Source organism: Bactrocera dorsalis, chromosome 4, assembly GCF_023373825.1.
Source record: "Bactrocera dorsalis isolate Fly_Bdor chromosome 4, ASM2337382v1, whole genome shotgun sequence".
Classification (NCBI taxonomy): Eukaryota; Metazoa; Arthropoda; class Insecta; order Diptera; family Tephritidae; genus Bactrocera; species Bactrocera dorsalis.
In genome coordinates this window covers 51,972,402-51,995,166 of record NC_064306.1, presented here as the reverse complement: position 1 = coordinate 51,995,166, position 22,765 = coordinate 51,972,402, and the positions used below count along the sequence as shown (strand labels likewise).

General features: G+C 32.7%; 1 protein-coding gene across 5 annotated transcripts in view; it reads left to right on the top strand.

Moving 5' to 3' along the window:
* The first annotated feature begins 4,102 nt into the window (after nucleotides 1–4,102).
* The window catches only part of LOC105227463 (uncharacterized), a 93,586-nt gene continuing 74,923 nt past the window's right edge, over nucleotides 4,103–22,765 (top strand). The window contains exons 1-2 of one of the 5 annotated variants that reach the window (XR_007422667.1): nucleotides 4,103–4,235; nucleotides 5,960–6,210. Coding sequence is in view for 1 of the 5 variants with exons in the window: in XM_049455609.1 (XP_049311566.1) it covers nucleotides 6,129–6,210 (82 nt within the window). In the remaining 4 variants the exon portion in view is untranslated. Of the gene's footprint in view, nucleotides 4,551–5,959; nucleotides 6,211–22,765 lie in introns of all 5 variants that reach the window. The other 4 variants (XR_007422666.1, XR_007422665.1, XM_049455609.1 and 1 more) reach the window with 4 other exon arrangements.

Sequence of the window (22,765 nt, the reverse complement as noted above, 5' to 3'; positions counted from 1 at the left end):
ACTGTGTCCAAAAAATAAGGTGACATTGTATTTATTTTGAAAATTCTTTATTTATTCTTCCAAATCATTTTCATCCCCTTCAAAGTAATCCTCTCCCGATGCAATGCACTTATGCCAACGAGATCAGGTGAATACGGTGGTTGCGGAACGATATGGGTTGAGTTTTTGGCGAAATGATCACGAATTACGAGGGCAGTATGGGATGGTGCATTATCGTGGTGTAAAAACCAAGAATTGTCTTTCCACAATTCCGGCCTTTTTAGGCGGATAGCGTTACGCAAACGACGCATAACACTCAAATAATATTCCTTGTTGACTGTTTAACCGGTTAGAAAGAATCCATAATGCACAACACCACGATAATCGAAGAAAACAGTCAACATGACCTTGATTTTTGAGCGACTTTGGCGCGATTTTTTTGGTCTCGGCTCTCTTTTGGCACGATATTTGCTCGATTGATCGGTTGTTTCGGGGTCGTAAGCATAGATCCAAGTCTCATCGCCAGTTATAATGCATTTCATGACACCCTGGTGGTCGGAAAGCATCGTTTCACACACTTCAACGCGACGCCTTTTTTCCAACAAATTCAATGTTTTCGGTACCAGTCGAGATTTGACGCGCTTGAGGCCCAAAACATCCTTCAAAAAGGTATTGGCTAAGCTTTTCGATGTGCCAACTTCATCAGCAAGGTCTCTAATTGTTTATCGACGGTTTTTCAACACCAAATCTTTGATTTGTTGAACGTGAGTTTCGTCGGTTGAGGTTGATGGTCGCCTTGGATGCTCTTCGTCTTCGACACGTTCACGGCCGGCTTGGAACTCACTATACCACTTGTAAACATTTTTTTTAGACATAGCCTTATCACCAAAGGCTTTCTGCACCATCCTCAACGTATCCGCAGCAGAAAATTGATTCCGTAAACAAAATTTAATGCAAATTCTTTGCTCAACAAATTTCGACATCGCAAAAAACGAAAAACTCACTTTTAGCAGCTCACAAAACGACACGTATCTCAAACACTAACGAATATTTTGACATGAAATTTAACATGAATGTGACTGACAGTACTACCAACCTAAAAAAAAAAAAATAATTCTCCAAATCCTTCGACGCGCGCAGTTTAAATTCAAATGACACCTTATTTTTTGGGCACAGTGCCAGTCCCATTAATGCTCATAGTAGCCTCTATCTCACGAAAGCTCACATGAAGATGTTGTAATATCAGTTTGCGCACAACATCAAGCGATTGCGGAACAATTTGATTTTGGACGACATTGAAATTTGTCTTGGAGTGATCCACTAACTCGATTGAATTCAACATTTCATCGATAAACACTGGCCCTTGATGAAGCTACAGCGCCAAAAACTGTATCAAGTTCATCGATGCAGTGTTGCTGAATCAACCCACGTCGAAAGTTGCAAAAAAATATTCGGCTGAAAATGTTTACGTTTTAATTCCACTTTTTGACAGAGATGAATATTCTAAGTTACTGTAAACAATACAAACAGCGCTCATATGTCAAAACATTCTGAGTATGTATAACATCAAAAATGTCAAACTTTGCGATAAATGGTGAGTTATCAGCTGGCAACTCTAAAGTTGTTAAAACCCGAAATGCCGAGATTTCCAATAGGCATGATATGATTTCTAAGTGTCGTTTCGGTCATTTTTAATACGTCATTATCTGTATTTTTTTTTTCATTGTATTCAGTAATGTTTACAATTTCATGATGAAAAGATATACACAAGAACGATGTTTACAAATTTTTTAATTTTATTATCAAAATAATCCTTCTTCAACTACAACTTCTCGTGCGCTTTTTCCATTAGGAGTATACTTTGGCCGTAATAATCATCCACCTGTGCTCTCTATCATCGAATGGTTGAAAATTTCGAGTGTTCACTTTCTTTTCATAAGACTCAAGTCCCAATAGGGCAAAGAACCGCTCGAAGTAATGAAATTATTGACACCTTTCAAGCAAGTGTGGTCGATTCCAAGCAATTCTCACGAATAGGAGCTGTTTCAAATTACAACCTGGCGGATTCTGAGAAAAAAAATGACCTTGCATCTGTATAAAAAATGTAAACGTCGTGAATTTTTTGCCTTTGCTTTGGAACAATTTGAAAACGATAACGATTTTTTTTAAGAAAATCATCTTCTCCGACGAGGCTCACTTTCATATGAGAAGTGTGGTACATAAACAAAACTGTTGATTCTGGTACGAAAAAAATCCCTCAATTATTCGTGAACAACCATTACATTCACCTAAATTGACAATTTGGTGTAGTTTTCGGTCTGCTGGAATCATCGATCCGTACTTCTTTCGAAATAAAGATGGTGACATAACTACTGCCAATGGAGAGCGGTATAAATCGATGAAAATCAAAGTTTTATGACCGCAATTGAAAGAAATGAATCTGGACAACAATTGGTTGCAACAAGACGGAGCTACGTGCCATACATCAAGTGCGACAAACAAATTATTGCAAATAATTTTTTGAGCCTCGATTATTTCAAGAAATTATGACATTGAATTCCTTCCAAGAAGTTGTGATTTAATACCATTATTCTACTTTTTGTGAGGTTATTTGAAGCCATGTGTCTTTAGCAATAAACCAGACTGTCTTCAAGCTGTAGAAGTCAATATTGAACATGCTATTTATGACATACGATATTGAGATTTAGTGGAAAAAGTACTCGAAAATTGGGTTCATCGAAGTTGTTTTTGCCAAAGAAGTCGTGGAGATCAATTGAATGATGTTGTATTCAGAACTTGATTGTCTTGATTGTAGTTCACATTAATTGAAAAAACATTTAGATTATTTTAGCAATTAGTTCAATGAATTTATTCTTCAGAGAAATTATATCACTGTTTATGGAAACCCCTGTATGTATAAATGGTAACCTACGTATGTTTTACAGATTAACCGATTTCCAGTATAATATCATCAATAGTTCCTGAGTTTCTTATATCTCGTATTGCGTCATGATTTTCGGTATTGAGTAGTTTGAAATATTGAAGTTCAATTTCATACTTTTCACGCACTGCTTGGCTTATCTATAAGATCTACATAATGGAATTTAAAATGTTGTCGTATGCGAAATGTTCTTTACTTAGTGATATACCAAGTATTTGACCATAATATCATATATGTGTATGTTTTTATATATTAGCTCCAGGTGTTAATCAGATCCATTGACATACAATTTTTTATGTGCAACTTATTGTGATAGTATCAAAAAAATAGTTGTTGCAAATTTTTAACCAATATTTATCTCACCCGAAGACTTCTGAATTTTAATAGCATAAAATTTAAAACCAACCATATTAATGCAATCACATATACTGGATTCGGCGCTGAACTAGTCGCACAATCTACATATACAACTAAATAACTCACACATAGCAAGCGAACGGCGCTAAAGCGTCTCGACGTTAACTGTGAAAACGATTTCAGCGTCATTTGCGAATTATTGGATTAAACCACTTAACACAATTTCCAGCAAACGTAATTAATATTGTTACTAAACTGTTAAGCTGTAAGAGCTGAAACTGAAGAACGCATTTGTGGCAAAGAAAAACTGAAAAATAAATTGAGAAAAAACAAAAACAAAATTACCAAAGAAGCAATAAAAATAAATTAAAACAGTCGAATTTGCGGTTGAATTGCAATCGGAATTGGCGCAGTGTGTAAAGAGAAAAAGTCGAGTGGCAAGAAAAAAAGCCAAATAAACAAAATGTGGCAAATAATGTATAAAAATAGACGAAGCCGCAGGCAAAAGAAAATGCACACGCTGCAAGCCAGCTGAGGCACAGAGCTTGAGAAATGCTTTAAGCAGGTGAATCAGAGCGCTGAGCGCAACGTTAAGCCACGAACAATGAAATACAATGAGAGCAGCAAATGAAACTGAGAGAAAAAGCGTTGGCAACATGTTTGCTGTGCTTCAAAGAGAGTGTGAGCACGCGCAAGTTAGGTTTGAACCAAGTTCGATGTTGTAAGCCAAGTTTACCGTAAGACCACAGCCAACAAATGGCTGAGCGCCAAGCTCCACACGCGCCACACGCTAAGCGCAACTACTATGAAGGTGTCCGACAGCTTTCAGTTGACTTTTACCACCTGAACGTGTCGGTTGGCTGCAACGCTTAAGCGCGACTTTGACCGCCGTTTACCGTTTGAACGTTTCCGTTTCGTTTTGTCGCTATTCCTGCTTTCCTGTGGACGTACATATACCGTAGGTTGGTGGTGTCTTACACGGTATGCTTTAACAGCTGTTGCATCAGCTCGGTCTTTCGAGAGACGCCAGAGCTTCGGCAATCGAACACAACAACAACAACAACGCGGTTGTAGCCAATTTGGTTGAACGAAAGTTACAAAAAGTTGGAGTTGACGCGTTGTATGCGCTGCGACGGTGACTTTAGTTGAGCGAGGCAAATGAACGGGTGCGCATGCGCAGACGCAATTGAAAAGTTTAACACAGAAAAAAACATAAGATAAAAGAAACTAGCGTGTGAAAATTGAAACGAAAGCATTTTCGATTTATAAAAGTGTAATAAATTTAGCTATAATATATTTTTCCGAAGCAAATTTAATGAAATTTTTTTTTTAATATATAAAAAAATTGTATTTAAAAAAATTTCGAAAAAAATCAAAAAATATCAAAAGAAAATTATTGAAAAAAAGTTACCGTTACTTCAAATGCTGAAAACTGCAAACTTCTTAGTTTTGAAATCTCAAACAACTTTTGGACTGAAAAAATAATAATTTTCAAAAATATAAAAGCAGTGTGCATATTAAAAAAAAATCTAAATTAAAAAAAAAGTGTTTAAAAAAATTATCATAACTTCCACTAACACTATACGCCAGAAGCGGACTTTTAAATAATAAAAAAAAAAATAAAAATTATCAAAAAAATTAAAAAATTAAACAAAATTGTGAAAAAATTATTGACACTCTACGCCTTAAGCCTTTGCAAAACTGGAAAAATTTAAATTTTTAAAATTAATTCAAAGTTTGAATCCAAAAAAAAAAATAATCTAAAAAAAACTTCAAAACTGAAAAAAAAAATTTTTGAAAAAAGTTTTGAGAAAATTTTTTGAAAAAAAAAATTATTTTTCACTAACACTGGAAACCGTTGCAAAACTGGAATATTTTTAATTTTCAAAACACTTTCGAATCAAAAAACAAAAAAATTCAAATTTCAAAATTTTTTTTTAACATTTAACCCAACATAAACTAAATACAAGTTGTAAAAATTCACAACACAACGCCGCAACGGTAAAGAAAGTTGGCGCAAACACTTGAATGGGGCAGAAAGCGCAAAAGCAGCAACGCAAAATATGAAACATCAAAAATAACACTGAAATTGCTCGTCACAGATTATTTCGTTGTTATTGTTGTTGGTGGTGCTGCTGCAGCAATTGTTGGTGTTTTCAGTGTTAGCGCTTTTTTGCTGCTTTTGCTGCCGCCACATGTAACGGTGACATACTTACCACTACGGGTTTTGCAGCCGCCAACTTCACCTGTTCGCTGGCGAACGCGCACACCGCAGCAGACACAGAAAAATTACAACAAAAAATATTAAATTATAGAATTGCAGAACGAAGGTGTGTGCGAAAAAAGAACAGAAAAGATATTCGAAAGAAAAAAGCGCAACGACAACAACAATAATAAAGAGTTCATTCAAGAAACGAGTTGGCGCAGAATTTGCGGTCGCGCGCCGCGACTGTGTGGTGCAAAGAACAAGACCAATAAATATAAAAAAATGTGCACATATTTTTATATAACAAACATGTAAAACTGATTTACATATATATTTTCTTATACGCGCGAAAAGAATTTTTCACATGCAAATTTAAAAAACTTGCTTGTTTGTTCAGTGGCTTAGTGGATTATAATATATTTTTTTTTAATTTTTTTTTGATTTTTATTAATTATTTAAATTTTATATTTTTTTAGTGTTTTTCAAGTCTCAAAAACGAACAAAAAACTTTCAGTGAAACTTTTGTTAAATACTTTTTCATGGTTCAAAATTTTTGAAAATTAAAAATTTTTTTTTTATAAAAATAACTAATTCAACGTTATCAGTGTTAAGCAATTAAACAACAATAACAACAAGTAAGCTGCAATGCCCCACATACGCACACAACTGATCCTTGTGATCATCAGTCTTTTGGGATATCACGCACGCATCGATGCACAAAATACAGGTGAGTCATTATACATGTGGAGTACAAAATTGTTCAGTAAAATAAATTAAAGCATAATTATTTTTTTATTTTTTATTTAAAATAAGAATATTTGTTATAGAATGAAAAATTGCTTTAAACGCTCAAAATATATTTTTAAATAATTTTTTTAATTTTTTCTTATGTTCAGTTCCTTCTAAATTCTTTTAACTAAAACTACTTTAATTTTGACCAGACACCTCACTCCAAATTTTTTAGAACCCCATTTCTAAAATTTTTTAGAAGATTTTTATAAATCAGAAATTTAAGCAATTAAGAAAATAAAGTTTGAAAAAAAAAATAAATTTTGAATGTCTTTACTGCCAACTTGCTAATAAGCACTTCTACATCGCCTCTTTTATGCAAAACATAAAAATAAATAAATTAAAATTAAGAGTCGAAGAAGTGACTAAACAATCTTGTAACAAGGCGGCGATACTAGCCTTGTGCTCACTGACCGTGCGTTCATTGCTGGTTAAGGTATGCCACACCTCGTTATCACTTACACTTTATGATATGACTAGTAAGGACGCCAGACCACAGCGGAGTTGGCAAGGAAAGGTACTCTAGAATATGAACGGGTTAGTGTTCCTTCTACTCGTGTGTTCTACTACTGGATGGCTGAACTTCACTAGAGCTTGCTCTGCACTAGGCCACCGGTACATCAGATCTCACACCTTCAGATAGCCAATCGCGCTGGTAGAAATTGAAATTAAATGCTGCAGCAAATTATTTTGGACACAAAGTGCTTTGCTGATTTGTAAGATCGAATTCAGTAGTTCTGTTTTTATGGCTTCACAGTGTATGTAGTAGCCCAAGTGCTTAACCTAAATATGAAAAAGGATCCGGAAATTGTAAGGAAAACGCAAAATATTTAATTATTCATCAATATTTATTTTGTCGCCTTCAAAGTAGTATCCATCAGATGTAATACATTTATGCCAATGATTTGTCGAAACACTTTTCGTACGGACTTTTTGAGATGGTTTTCAGCTTTTCCGCGAATTCTTTTATCGCTTCGATCGACTGAGAACTGCTTCCTAACAGCGTCAATTTCAGTTTGTTCAGCAAGAAAAACCACACAGAATCAAGTCTCGTAAATGCGGTGGTTAATCTATGGTATTCTTTGTGCTTATGGCTATAAATTCGGTCACAATCGTAGCTTGATTCGATGGCATATTATCAACGTCCCATAGTCCATAAATTTTTCCTCCATAATTCCGGTCGTTTTCGACGGATGTTCTCATGCAAACGCCTCAATACGGTCAAAGAGAACTGCTTATTGACTACATTTTCCTCCAGAATAAATTCTTAATACACCAAATCACGAATATCGAAAAAACCAACTCACTGGTGTGTGATCGAAGTTCCTACGATAAAGCATGTTCAAAGAGACTTATTTACGGTAATATTTTTGAAGAAAATTCAGCTTTATTTGGACGAGTCGAGCAAGAACGCGTTTCATACCCAAAATATGCTCCAAAATCATTTGAACGGACTCGGGAGAGATGTCGAGCTTTATTGCCATCTTTTTAACACTCTTCCACGTTTTAATATATGTATCTGAACGAAGCATATCTTCAATGATCTCTCGACCTTCTTTAAAGGCTTTATACCAGTCATAGACTTGTGTTTTTGATAAAACTGAATCACCGTAAGTCATTCCAATATTCGCAATGATTTTGCTCAAGAAATTTGGTTATAAATACAAAATTTGAGACAAATTCTTTGTTCGATATTTTTATCCATTGTAAAAATCGTAACTCACTTCTGAGGTGCACCGACTTAAGAAACTGCTGTAAACAAATTGGTTCGACAGATCCCGGTTATATTTGGCATTGCAATTAAGGACAGTACTACCAACTTTGCAAATTATAGTTTTTTTGGAAAAAAACTTACCTGGGGAAATTAAATTACAATTTCCCTGTGTTTTTTTGTCACAATGTACTATATATAGTATATCACTCAAAAAGAAGAAAGGCATTGTTAATTTTTTATTCAGCAGATCAGTCTGAAGGTATTTCTACATATGATTAGAAAACCCATGCTACTGTGACATAGTAGAAAATTCAAAAAGGAAACAATCTCTCATGCAAATACCGGTTTAATAAGCATTGTTAATGGATTAATTAATATTATTTACTAATAATTTAAATTGATAAGGAAAATATATTAATATGAAAGTAAAAACTGGGGCATTATGATTGTTGGAATTGTCAGAAAGCGAAAGCTTCAATTAAGCATTCAAACTAATTTACACCACTTTAATAATGCAGTTTTTATATAATAATTTCTAAATATGAGCCTGAACGAAGTGATTTTTTTCTTTTAAACCGCTTAAGATGATTGGGTAGGCATTAATGAATAATGGAAATAGAGTGTTCGCAATTAATTGAAAAGCAATATTAAATGAAAGTGTGATTAAAATAAAGAAATATTTAATATAATTATTAGGTCTACAACTTTAATTTCGCCGTTTTCCAATAGATGTCCCTAGGGTCAAGACCTGGTCGATTAAATCGTTTTATATCGCACTTATAAAGGGTGATTTTTTAAGAGCTTGATAACTTTTTTTAAAAAAAAAACGCATAAAATTTGCAAAATCTCATCGGTTCTTTATTTGAAACGTTAGATTGGTTCATGACATTTACTTTTTGAAGATAATTTCATTTAAATGTTGACCGCGGCTGCGTCTTAGGTGGTCCATTCGGAAAGTCCAATTTTGGGCAACTTTTTCGAGCATTTCGGCCGGAATAGCCCGAATTTCTTCGGAAATGTTGTCTTCCAAAGCTGGAATAGTTGCTGGCTTATTTCTGTAGACTTTAGACTTGACGTAGCCCCACAAAAAATAGTCTAAAGGCGTTAAATCGCATGATCTTGGTGGCCAACTTACGGGTCCATTTCTTGAGATGAATTGTTGTCCGAAGTTTTCCCTCAAAATGGCCATAGAATCGCGAGCTGTGTGGCATGTAGCGCCATCTTGTTGAAACCACATGTCAACCAAGTTCAGTTCTTCCATTTTTGGCAACAAAAAGTTTGTTAGCATCGAACGATAGCGATCGCCATTCACCGTAACGTTGCGTCCAACAGCATCTTTGAAAAAATACGGTCCAATGATTCCACCAGCGTACAAACCACACCAAACAGTGCATTTTTCGGGATGCATTGGCAGTTCTTGAACGGCTTCTGGTTGCTCTTCACCCCAAATGCGGCAATTTTGCTTATTTACGTAGCCATTCAACCAGAAATGAGCCTCATCGCTGAAAAAAATTTGTCGATAAACACATTTCGAACCGAACACTGATTTTGGTAATAAAATTCAATGATTTGCAAGCGTTGCTCGTTAGTAAGTCTATTCATGATGAAATGTCAAAGCATACTGAGCATCTTTCTCTTTGACACCATGTCTGAAATCCCACGTGATCTGTCAAATACTAATGCATGAAAATCCTAACCTCAAAAAAATCACCCGTTATTATCGCTTATCACAAAGATAATTTAAGGAAAACTTTGGCGCATTGAAAAGTTCAGAAAATAAATAAAGAAATAAATTCAATAGCTAAGTATTAATATTAAAAATAAATAATAATTAGAAATGACTTTTTCTCTTCAAGACTAGAAGCTAGCGTGACTAGAAATATTTATATTGAAAAAAGAATTGAGTTCGAATTTCGATAGAAACAGGTCTGTGTTCCGACCGATCGTAAAAACAAAAAAATAATAATCATTTATCAACTCTTACTCCCAAGTACCGAACTGCAAAATTAAAAATTAAGTTTTAGCCCCAAAAGTCGGTTTAGAAATTAAACAAGAAATTTAAATTCTAAATACTGAATTGAAAAAAAATAAAAATAAATATTTAATCTCCAAAATCGGATAGAAAAATAAAAGTGAAAATTTTGCTCACAAGTACCGGATTTAGTATTGAAGAAAACATTTAAGCAAAGTTCATAATCAGCAATTCAAAAATAAGAAAAAAGTGTGGTTTTGAATTTCAAATTATTTCTAGCCTTCTTACTTCCTTTTTCACAGTTTTGGTTAGAATTAGAATTAGAATAGTCAATTGAGGTAATGCACCGCGACCTAGGGTCTATTCTGCCCTCTACTTTATCACATGACCTCACAGAGCCCCAGCAGCCTGAACAGTTCCAGCAGTTTGCCGGGCTCAAGCGAGGTGATGTGATCCCTGCTGATATAAACAGAATCCAGGGCCTTAAGCCTTCTCCCACAGATTGCTGTGCAATCCAGGATCAGATGTGCTGGTGTCTCCTGTTCCAAGTCACAGAATCCAAAATTTCTTATTTGGAAAATTCGTTACTTTTCCTGTAGCCTAATTTTTCTAAAAAATCCTTAAGCTAACTCTTTTCAAATTTCAAAATTCTACACTAAAATCCAAAGTGATGCGAATTTGAGAACACAAAAAAATATAAAGCGAAAACATTTCGCCGCTATTGCCACTTGTTGCACACAAAGCGACACCTGCAACGCCACATAATATCAAGAACTCCATAAACACTTGCCACACGTGACTCATATACTAAACACAATAAATGTATACATAATAATATGTTTTTGTTGTTGCCTAAACGGCGCTGAAGCACATACTTTCAGTTCCGTGATTCTAAAGCTGCCAGCTAGCAGACGGTAAAGCAACCGCGGCAGGGCAACAACAAGTAAGCGGCACGATTGTTGCACACCCTAGACATTGCACGATGCACTCAAGCAGAGCAGCAACAACAGCATGCAACAGCAACAACCACAACAAAGGTGCAGTCAGTGCGATGGAGTGCAGCGCTCTATGGGCGACTGTATCCGATTTCCACAGCAACACTTCCCGACCAGGCGGCCGACGACCATGAAGGTGCCGCATTTGAAATGAAAAACGCAAACGGCGATGAATGGTTGCCGTGGCAGACTGTTGTTTATGATGCTGTTGTTGTTGTTGGCGGACTGTTGCACTCGCCTAACAAAGTGCAAATGTGCAGCAATATTGTTTATTATTATTGCACCTATGTGCATATATATGTGTGTGTGTGTGGCTGCTGCAATTACACGCACATACACACAGGCACACACAGCTGGCGTTGGCCCCCAGCGCATCAAACGGGCTGATAGCAATGCACTAATATCCACCAGCTCGGTGGCAATGTGCGCGCCTTGAACTTGAATTGCGCTCAGCGTGCCAACAACAACAACTACATAGCGTGGTGTTGTGCTTTGTCATGCTGCAGCGCGGCAGCTGGCGCTCGGCAGTGGCACTCCTTCAGCTTTGCTGCCAAACACCGGTTGTCCATTGATATATTACAGCTAACTGGTGCGATGCTGCCATATCGAATTACTACTGTTCGCAAGTTTACAACGCTTTGCCGTTGTTTTTTCAGCGTTCATTTATTTTTAGTTTTTTTCATGATTTTATTTTTTCTATTTTTTTTCTTTTTGCTTGCCATTTGCACGTTAGTCGTGTCGTCGAAATTCAATCTAATGTTTGTATGAAAAAAGTGGAAATTAATTATCGCAGGAATTTATTGGTGGCAAATTCCACCAGCTGTCAGCAGCTCAAGTTTATGGCCAAAGTCAAAGCTGGGCGTGTTCGGAAATTAATTCCATTTTTATAATGGTTATTAGTTTATATAAAATATGAAAATAATGTATGCGTAATACGTTGTTTAGTATGAGGGGTTGATTTTATTATTGGACATACTTTATATAGTCAAGCGTTATATATTCCCAAATAAGCAAAAATAAAAATACCTAATCAATATTAAGTTGTTAAAAACTCGATATTTCCGGGTAGATTTACCGAGTATTTTCCAAATTTTATCTCGAAAACTATTTGTAATTATACAAATAACAATTTCATCAGTCAACTTAGGCTGGGTTAAGTTATGTTGGGTTCGCTGGCTGATTCTCAAGATCGCCCTAGGGCATATACAGTTCTTTAGGAAGCCATAGAATATAACTCCTTTATAACAACCTTAGAAGTCGATAATGCGTTCTGAGGGCAATGCAAATTTGCTTAGATATTTTATTTCGCTTTTTCTCCACGGGTCAACAATTGGAAATCCATACTTTGTCTGAGCGCAGATCGCCGAAAAAGCATGCTAAAAAATCAAAACCCGATGGAACGAGCTACCTGAGTGCAAAACTGCAGAAGAAAAGAAGAAAAACAAATATCAGAAGTACATAAAATTCCTATTGGCACTCAGGTCTCGGCAGAAGAGACTGTAGGAACAGGATATGTCTAGAGCGAGCCACCAGGGAAACAATGGAGCATCTCTTGTGCACTTGGCCCGCATTGGCAAGACTACGACGTAAGCATTTTGCACTCCCCACGGTATGATACATTGGAGGAGGTATCGATTATGAGGCCACAGCGTCTGTTGAAATTTACGTCAAGCGCATGCATCCTAAGGGATGACTACACATTGGCCTACCAGTCTACCCTAACCTTATCTCCACCGGTGTGTCGGAAATTGTGGGCTCCCTAGTATTGAAGCTTTGATCTCTCAAAGACAAAACAGCCAAGCAGAAAGTCTAAGCCGTCTTCTTCCAAACAGCGTCTATAACAGCTATCCATCAGTCACTGCTTTTATAATTTCAGTCTTAGATTATTTTATAGAGACATAAAATTCTTATTTCCAATAAAATGACGATAATTTAATGAAATTATCAATATTTTGACTCCATTATCATAAAGTTATTGGGAATGTCTCTTATAGAAATCTAATCAGTCAAAATCCTACCTCGTATATTCCGCATAGTCGAATCTTTCTCAGAATCAAATATCATCAATTAAGAGACCAAAAGACAGCTTCATTGCTTGATCTGATTTGCTTACCAAAAATTTAGCCCAATAATGTTGCTAGGAAGCCTAAAGAGTCTCTCTACGACCTATGGCACTCCAAAGTTGTCAATATTATTTATTAACGTACCAGTTAAGAGGTTTGTATAATCTAGAGACGCAAATTTCTAGTGTTTCCTGTCAATTGATAAAAAAAAAGCTTTCGCTTCGATTTACTTTCCATTTTTTATGATTTATGAATTTATTTTATTTATGAAAAAAGCAAAAGTCATTAAAGTTGAGGAGGTAAACAAGTCCGATTTCTCATCGTCACGATCTATAAATAAAATACGGAGAGATTATTGAACATACCATAGTATGATTACCGTATGAACCAAAAAGACTGTGAAACATCATAAAATCGCGGTTATTCGAAGCTAATGGTCAATTTTACACACCTTTTAAGCTTTCTCGAATTTTGTAAATTAATTTAAAAAATATTACAAACTAGAAGTTTTAAGTTTTTATTATTTTTTACGATTGATAGATATCTTAAAAATATTATTTATGTAATTTAACTGATGCGAACTTGAGATATCTTGACGTTTATATAGTAAAAAGTAGGAAAAAAAGAAAAATTCGTCTGACATTTCAAGGTACGCTTAACCCGGCCTATAACTTTGCAAATAATTTAAATTTTATTTTTTTTTTAATATTTTTGAATGTCTAAACCAACGAAATATGAAAACAAAATTCAATTTTTTCAAATTGAAGTAATTACTCTCTGTGCCCAATGGATTTTTTAAAGTTTATGCTACTTACCTCAAACCCATTTACTTTACTTCCACTAACATAAGTATTATCTATCTATACAGCTTATTTTTATCTACTACTCACTTCCATTTAAATTTTTTAATACAAATAAAATCAGAAATATCCAATAATCCATAACCACTTAACTGAATAAAAATCAAAAATATAACCATTTAATCCAATAACTGTACTTACAGAAATTTTTCTCTAACCCTTCCATCTCTTCTACTTCTCTACTCTTCTATTGCTTCTATGTTTTATTATTCAACAAGTGGCATTCTTTAGAATCTACACTCGCACATTAAATTCCAATCATTGTATAATCAATTGAATGCAGAACGTTGTGGCAGCTTTACGAGATTTTTATGCAAATGAGCAATGAAAGAATTTCGAGCATTAACAAAGCAGTCGCAGACAATACAAAGATAATGTGTAAATAAATAGTTGATATGAATTTATTGGAAGGGGCATGGCCAAGGAATTTTTATTGTGATAATAGTAAATATAGTATGTGTATATACAATCGTAGGTATGTATGTATGTATATGTATTCAGCTCAAGGTAAAGAAAAATTTAAGAAGTAGTGTTTCTAATGGGATATGCTGGAATAACGGTGCTTGCGTTGCATAGAAATGCATTTAGTAATTTTGAGAATGAAATACAGGGAAAGAAAAGCATTTGTTAGTTTTGTTAACATATTTGTGTGTGTGTGTGTGTGTCTGTGTAGGTAAAATATAATGCAGTGAAGAATACACGGTTTTATAGTATTGTAATTAAGCTAGTAACGGTTCATTTTAGAGGTCTAGATAAGGAGTAAAAAGATATTACGACTAATCTAAAGTCAATCTTTTGGCATTCCAAACACCGGAAAATTTATAAATAAAATGGAATTAAAAAATTCTAATTAATAATTTATTTATTTATTAATAAATTAATATTTTTTAAGTGCAAATAATAAAATATTCTATTCTTTTTTACTTCTCATATTTTAATTTTAAAAAATATTTATCAAATTAAAAAAAAAATTAAAAATAATTTTAAATAAAAATTTAAGAATAATTTTAAATAAAAATCTAAGATTATTTCATTTTATTTTATTAAAAACCATCACTTAGTTTTTTATTTTAATAAATTTATCATATTTAGCAATTCATGCGGAGGGCATTTTTAAATTTAATTCATTTATTTAATTTTTTTTTTATAAATTTAATCATTAAAAGCCAAAAAGATAAAAAGGTGGCAGCTCTGTTATAATTTTTCTTTAAATTAAACCTTTTGGAAATTTCTCAGTTAACTGACAAATTTCAGTGTAATTTGCAACACTTTTTCCGAATTTAATAATTATAATCTAAAGAAGAGTGGCAACCTAACTTATATTAAAAAATATATATTTTAGAGAAGTACACAGCTAAGTAATCAGTCCTAGAGTCATTTGCAATTATTTTTTTTTTATTTATTATTTATAAAATAAAAAGTTCAACTAGCTGGCAACTCTGTTTTAACTTATGTCCTAAATAAACGTTTTTGAAAAATCTATATATATTATGGATTTAAAATTTCCAAAATTTTATTTAGTTTAAAAAAATTTTATTTGAAGGCACTTGGCAACCCTATTAACTTTAACTTTTATTTAAAATAATGAAAAAACTTACGGTTAAGTGATCAGTATTCGAGTAATTTGCCAGTATTTTTTTATAATTTTTATAAGCTAAACACATTTTATTTAAGAAAATTGGCAACCCTACTAACTTTAACTTTTATTAAAAAAAAATGGAAGAGCCTACGGTTAAGTGATCTGTATTCGAGTAATTTGTCACTATTTTTTTTATAATTTTTTATAAACTAAAAAATTTAATTTTATAAGGGTTTTTAACGTTTTTAATTAAAAAAAAAAAAGTGGCAAGTCATATTGAATCAGTTTTATTTGGTGCAATATTTTAAATACAAATATTATTTTAATAAAAAATTTTCATATTTTTCTAATTTTTCTAATAAAGCAATTAATAAGGTGGCAACACTTACTAAATTTAATTTAATAGATTTAATAGATAAAATATTTTAAAAATAAATATTAATTTCATACAAAAATGTTGCATTTTTTTATAAATGTAACCATTTTCCAATACAAAAATCAATAAGGTGGCAACCTCTTTCCACATAATGCTTAAAAATAATTTAAACGACGCACTAGTTCAGTATTTGTAATTTTCTACTTTTAAATAAAATTATATACCTTGAATGAAATTATATGAAAATATAATAGTAGTTGGCAACTCTACAAAATCACAATTTTACTAATGAATAAATAAAAAATAAAAGTAATTTTCACAACGTAACTCCCAGTTACAACAAATTTAGTTACGCTCTTTTCTTTCTTACTTTTACTTTTCAAATATTATTTTCTTCATAATTATATTTTTCCTCTCTGACGAAACGCTGCCCACTCTTCGGCCAATCTAAGCTGCGATGTACCTTTGTACTTTCTCATTTACTTTTACACTTCTGATTTTCAATGATTTCTTGTTTTTTCTTTGTTCGAGTGTTGCCACCAGTGATTTTTTACTATAACTAAGTATCGAAATTAGACACGCTGCCTGTAGGGTTATTCCATAACAGAAGACCTAAAGTAATTAAGGGCTACAGAAAGTGATTTCTGTTTTAAGACTACATTGACTAGGGTACAGTTTTGGCAAAAAACAATCCATCAATTCTCATGCCTAAATCGCAGCATAATTTACACCATTAACTCTAGCATATTGCTGCTTCTTCGTACTCCATCTTCGCTCCCCTATTCACTAGAATTGATTTCGTCAATAATTTCGTATTTGAGTCATGTCTCCCAATCGTGTTGCTCCCATTGCGTGCTGAAGCAATAATTCACAGTCGCCAAACATGCGAGTACTTCGGCAAGATGGCACAGAAAAGTAGGAAAAGCAAGCAAAACTACAACAACACTTTCGTGTAGCGATTACTTCGCGTTTGTCTTATGCTTTTATTTGCTCTAAAAAATGTCGTCCAAATACATAGCTTGCGGCTTTTTGTTGTTTTGTGGTAATTAAAATTCTTTTTATTGCCTTAGCGCATGGTTGCAAGTATATATGTGTGTATATGTATATATATTTGTGTGTGAGCTGGATGGGAAATTTAGCGCAGCGCATGCGTGTCGTGTTGTAAATCTTACGTTAATGTTGCATGCAACATGCGTTGTGCAGTTTCGGCAGCAAAAACCAGTGCAATTCGTGTGCTTCCAATTACAACGACAATGTGTGAACACGCTTTTAATGGAGAGGAGTTCAATTTTTTTTCGTTACTTCTTTTATTCAGTGTTCGAAAACGTATTACTCAGCGTAATGAGACAATAAAGAATGAAATGTATTTTATGAGCAGTATTTGTGAGTAATGTTTTCCGGTAGGGACGATTTTAGATTAATAAGAAAATTTAAATAGGTACAAAATGTTGTTGTTGTTGTACGGGCAGAATTCTGCCGAGTTGACAGTTCTTTACCAAATAAAAAATCCGGGGCCGTTCCGATTACATAGATCGACTGTCGGGAGAACGGAGAACAAATCTCTAAAATATATGGCAATACTGGCTCGAAAAAAAAACTTATGATTTCGGTGATTATCATAAGGAATTATATATCACAGAAAACATTTTACTTAAAAACTAAAATTATTAAATAAACAAATGGTAACCCTGCCAAATTATAAAGTTTCAAACCATTTTCAAAAACTTTCCAGCATTTTAATAATTTAAGATCCATTTGATACAGAAAATTTTTTACAGATTAATTTTAAAAGTATTTATAACAAACTTTTAAATATGGCAACCCTGTTAGAAGTGTTTTCTATTATTTAAATTTGTATAAATACTTTAATTTTATTATGTTATAAACTAAGTTTTCCTATAATGCTTTAACAGGATAACTTTTAATCTTAAATAAGTGGCCACCCCAAAAAAATACATTTTTGTTATATTTTACCGCACAGACGACTGTTATTTATAATATTCTTTTATTGATGCTATTAATGCTGTAAAAATATAACCTATTAATATTTTGTTAAAAGACAACCCTGCATATTTTTATTTTATAATTTATCCAAACAACAACTTTTATAATTTTACATTTTCTGTAAGGTGGCAACTCTGTTTTCAAAAAATTTGGTAATCGTGCCAGAATTTTAAAAATCAGTTTATTGAATTAATGACAATTTTTATAAAATAGATTTTTCTGTTAGGTGGCAACACTATTTTTACGAAATTTAATAATTTATAGTTCCACAATTTTAAAAATCAGTTTATTGAATTAATGAAAATTTTTATAAAATTAATTTTTCTGTTAAGTGGCAACTCTGTTTTTACAAAATTTAATAATCGTTCAAGAAATCTAAATCTCGAAAGAAAATTCATTTAACTTTTTGAAATTTTTTTATAATAGTTTGTACCAAGTACAGTAGGTAGCCCTGTATATACAAAAAATATATGTACAAATACATACATACATACATACATACATACATACATACATACATACATATGTATGTGGATATGTATAATTGAAATTTTTATCTTTGGTAGACAAATCCTGGAATTTCTTTCAGCTACATTTTTTATAGAAATACAAAAATCTGTAAATAGTGCAGAACTGGCCCGAGGCTTAAATGGAGTCAATGTATCACTACCAATTTCCCTACTACATTACTATGTATTTTTTTTTCAAAAGTATAAATTTACAATTGTAGAAATGTTTCCTAATAAATTACACAGACTTTGTTTAAACACATGTAAACATCATTCTTCTCAAGTAAGTGTAAATTGCTCCGCATATTACAAAAAAAAAATATTTAATTAAAATTGCTTGTGCTTTCGAATTTCCACGCTATTCGCCATTAAATGACCACGCCGTCACATAAGCATGGCGAATGCGCGAAAATTGTCAACTGCGATTTCGAAAGTGAAAAGCTTTGTGTGAAAACGACACAACTCAACAAGCCGCAAATTAGCGATTGTAGCCACTTTGTGTCCATGTCTGTATGCGTGTGTATGTATGTGTGTGAACACAAAGCATAGGAAACACATTTTTTTCTCATCTTCACTTCTTAATAACTTCAAATGAGCAAGCGTGAACGTTTGTTTTTTTCACTTTTTCCTTTCTCAAGTGCACTTTTATTTATTTGATTGTTAACCACTTTTATTTTCAACAAATTATAAATACACCACATAATTTTTCTTTTTTTAACCGGAAATGTTATGGTTTGCGGCGCGTTTGAGCCCTTCTGCGACCGCGTCGTGGCAAGCACTGCTCTCGGATGATTTCAAATTAGCTGTGAGCCGAGAGACGGCGAAATGCAATTAAATGCATGAAAATGAAAGCAAATACGCGCTGCAACAACAAAGGCGCGGACAGCAGGAAAACTCGATACGAATTTTATTGTTACAGTTGAATTGCTGACGGAAAAGTGTGAACAGCGCGGCGCCGAGCAACGAGGAAGTTGTAACAAGGAAAAGGCGGTTAAGGCAGTTGCGTTCGCGTTGCTGTCGTAGTTGCGGATTGTGTGGCAAGTTAATGAGTGAGAGAGATTAATGAAAGAAAAAGGAGAAGCAGAAAAAACAGCAAAAGAAGTAAATATGTGACAATGCAGTTAGAAAAAAACAATAAAAAAAATTTAAAAATTAAAAAAAAATTTAATAAAAAAAATGTTAAAAATTTAAATAATTAGAAAAAATTAACAAAAAAGTTTAAAAAAATAACAAAAAAAATTAAAATTTTAAAATTTAAAAAATTAAAAAAAAATTAAAAAAAAAATTAAAAGAAATTTTAAAAAATTAAATAAAAAATAAAAAAAAATGTATACAAAATTTAGAACAAAATTAAAAAAATTAGAAAAATTAAAAAAAAAATTTAATTGAAAAAAATTTAAAAGTAAAAAATGCGGAAAAAATAAAAAAACTTAAACTTCGGTTGCAACGAAGCTAAAATACCCTTCAAAAATAAAATTGCTTCCGTTCAAGAACTTTATTTGATCAGCCAGTTTGTATGGCTGCCATTTGCTATAGTAGTCCGATCTGAACAATTTATTTGAATAGTATACCGTTACTTTTGAAAATATTCCCAGGAGAATTTTATGAAGATATCTCGTCAAATAAAAAAGTTTTCCATATAAGGATAAAATTATCATAGTTCAGTTTGTAGGGCAGCCATTTGCTTTAGCGAACCGATATGATCCATTTAATGGGAGATTATATCTTTGCCTTTGCTTATAATCCATGTCAAATTTTATGAAGATATCTCGTCAAATAAAAAAGTTTTCTATACAAGAACATAATTTTGAACAGGGTGTCAAGTTGTAAATATTATAAATAAACATAAAATAAATCACAAAAAACAAAAATCGAAAATAAATAAAAACCAAGCAAGCCGCAAGGAAATAACCGACTTCAAAATGCAAATCAAAAAACCATAACGCTGCACGAAATTCAGCGCTTTTTGTGTCAATGCGTTGCTACAGTGCCCCAAGTACGTGGCGGGTTCGTTGCTTAAGTCTTTCGTTGTGTACTTTCTCAGGCTTTCAAGTCAGCGCTATTTACTTTAGTTTGCCTCAGCGTAAACAATGCCGCTTTTTAGTTGCTTTCTTTTCATTTTAGTATATTTTAAGATATTTGTATTGTTGTTGTAGGGTTTTTGTGCCGTCGAAAATATTTTCGAAATTCGCCGTGGCTCACTCGGGCCGCTGCTATGTAACATGTTTTTGTCCAGCGCATGGCGCTCGCAACGCCCGCTTTAAGCTTAATTAGCGGTGTATGCGCAAGCATGTGCACACTTGCAACATATGTCAAAGTGTGTGTATGTGTGTAGGTATGCATAATATGTATGTCGCTATGCTGAAGTAAAAACACGTGTGTAAATAAGTAAAAGTTTCTTTGCATTCTTCACACATTATTTTATGCAATGCTTTTGTTTGCACACATACACTTGTACTTAACATATACATATACATATGTATATAATATAAATAAATACATTTATTTCTGTGGTTTGTTGCTGCACAAAGTATTTGCCCTCACACCTGCTGCTGCGCGCTTAATTAACATGGAAACATTTTGTTCACGCACACATACACATACTCACTCATTTTGGCAACATTTCGGCTTCAAGCAAATGAAAAATTATGAAATTATTTCACTCAGAAGTTGCCGACATTTGTGTTTATATATGATATTTGTGTTTGCATTGGAGTTGTTGCATGCAAATAGTGGCTTGAGTGTGAGCTGTGGCGGTATGAGGAAATAAACATGAGGAAGGACTACTAAATAGGTGTTTACACATGTTGTGTTATAAGGGCGGAGCTTCTCATTTACGACACTTGAAGTTAAACCAACGTTTGGATCGATTATAATTATTTCTGATTCGGGGAGGCCACGTATCAGATAATATTTAAGGAAACTATTTTATTACGATACCTTTTTTGATACTCCAAGTTAGATTATGAGATTATGTTTAAGGCTTAAAGTGTGAAAAAACGCAAGTAAAATTTATTTGTTTCTTCAGATACCTAATAAAAGAGAAAATTGGCGGAAAGGAAATGGATATATTGACTAGATAAGCATGTCACGACTTAATCGAGATGATTTCCACTTAACAGTCCACCCTTGCTCAAGTGCTAACCCCCTATTAACACACTTCAAACACATTATACTCAATATATGCAAGCGACTTCTTCAATGACTTCAACGGCCATTAAAAGTGTAATTAGGAAACAATTTTCATTTTTTAAGAGGTTTTATAATAAAATAAATATATATTTATAATAAAATATTTCTTTATTGATTCTTTTAATGCTGTGAAATCATAACCTTTTAATATTTTGTTAAGTGGCAACCCTGCAATTTTTTTTTTTTTAAATCTCCAATTTCATTTGTTCAATTTTATATACCAGTTTATTTAATTAATTAATTAATGACAATTTTTATAAGATTAATTTTTTTGTTAGGTGGCAACTCTGTTTTTAAAAAATTTAGTAATCGTTCAAGAATTTTAAATATCGGTTTATTTAATTAATAACATTTTTTATAAGATTAATTTTTCTGTTAGGTGGCAACTCTGTTTTCAACAAATGTAGTAATAGTTCGGGAAAAGAAAATGTTGAAGAAAATTGATATTGATTTATTTAATAATTTTTTTAACTTTTAAGTACAGATGGCAACCCTTAATTACATTATTTAACGCACATTCTTCTTATCTTAAAATTTCAACTAAGTAAACGTTAACAAAATCGAGATTTCATACATTTATATAAACATGTGTTAATGTATGAATATATGTAACCACTATTCATATGCTCATATTTGGGCTTGGCTGTAAATATTACACCTGTAAGTCATACGCTGCATATAAATGTGGAGATTAGCAAAGCGAAGTGTTGCCCAAGCCTTATTAACATGAAAAAATGCAGATATTACTAAAATATATAGTCAATAAACAAGCAATAAATAAATAATGAAAATTTGCAATTCTTGAAGACGTCTTCTGCATGCAAAATACCATGAGTAATTATGGTAGAGAAATGTTAATGGTGTTACCCGTATGATACGAGGTCAGCTCAAAGATGAATTATAAGTGAATTGTACAATTTTTATAAAAAAAAAGTTTCGACTTAGTTGTTTTTTTATTTCAAGCTGAAAAACTTGCGCGTTTTTACAATTTTATGCAAAAAATCAACAAGAAATTATTTGGAGTGCATACTTGTGAATATTTTATACAAGAAATTATTTCGACTTAGTTGTTTTATACTTTTAAACTGTAAATAATTCCAATCCTTTACAAAAAGTGAACTAACTTTAAAAAAGCAACAAAAAAGTTAAGATTTAAAAAATTATTTGTTGAAAACACATCTAAGTTTGAATAATTCGTCGAGGAAAAAGTCTACTGATAGATACTAGTA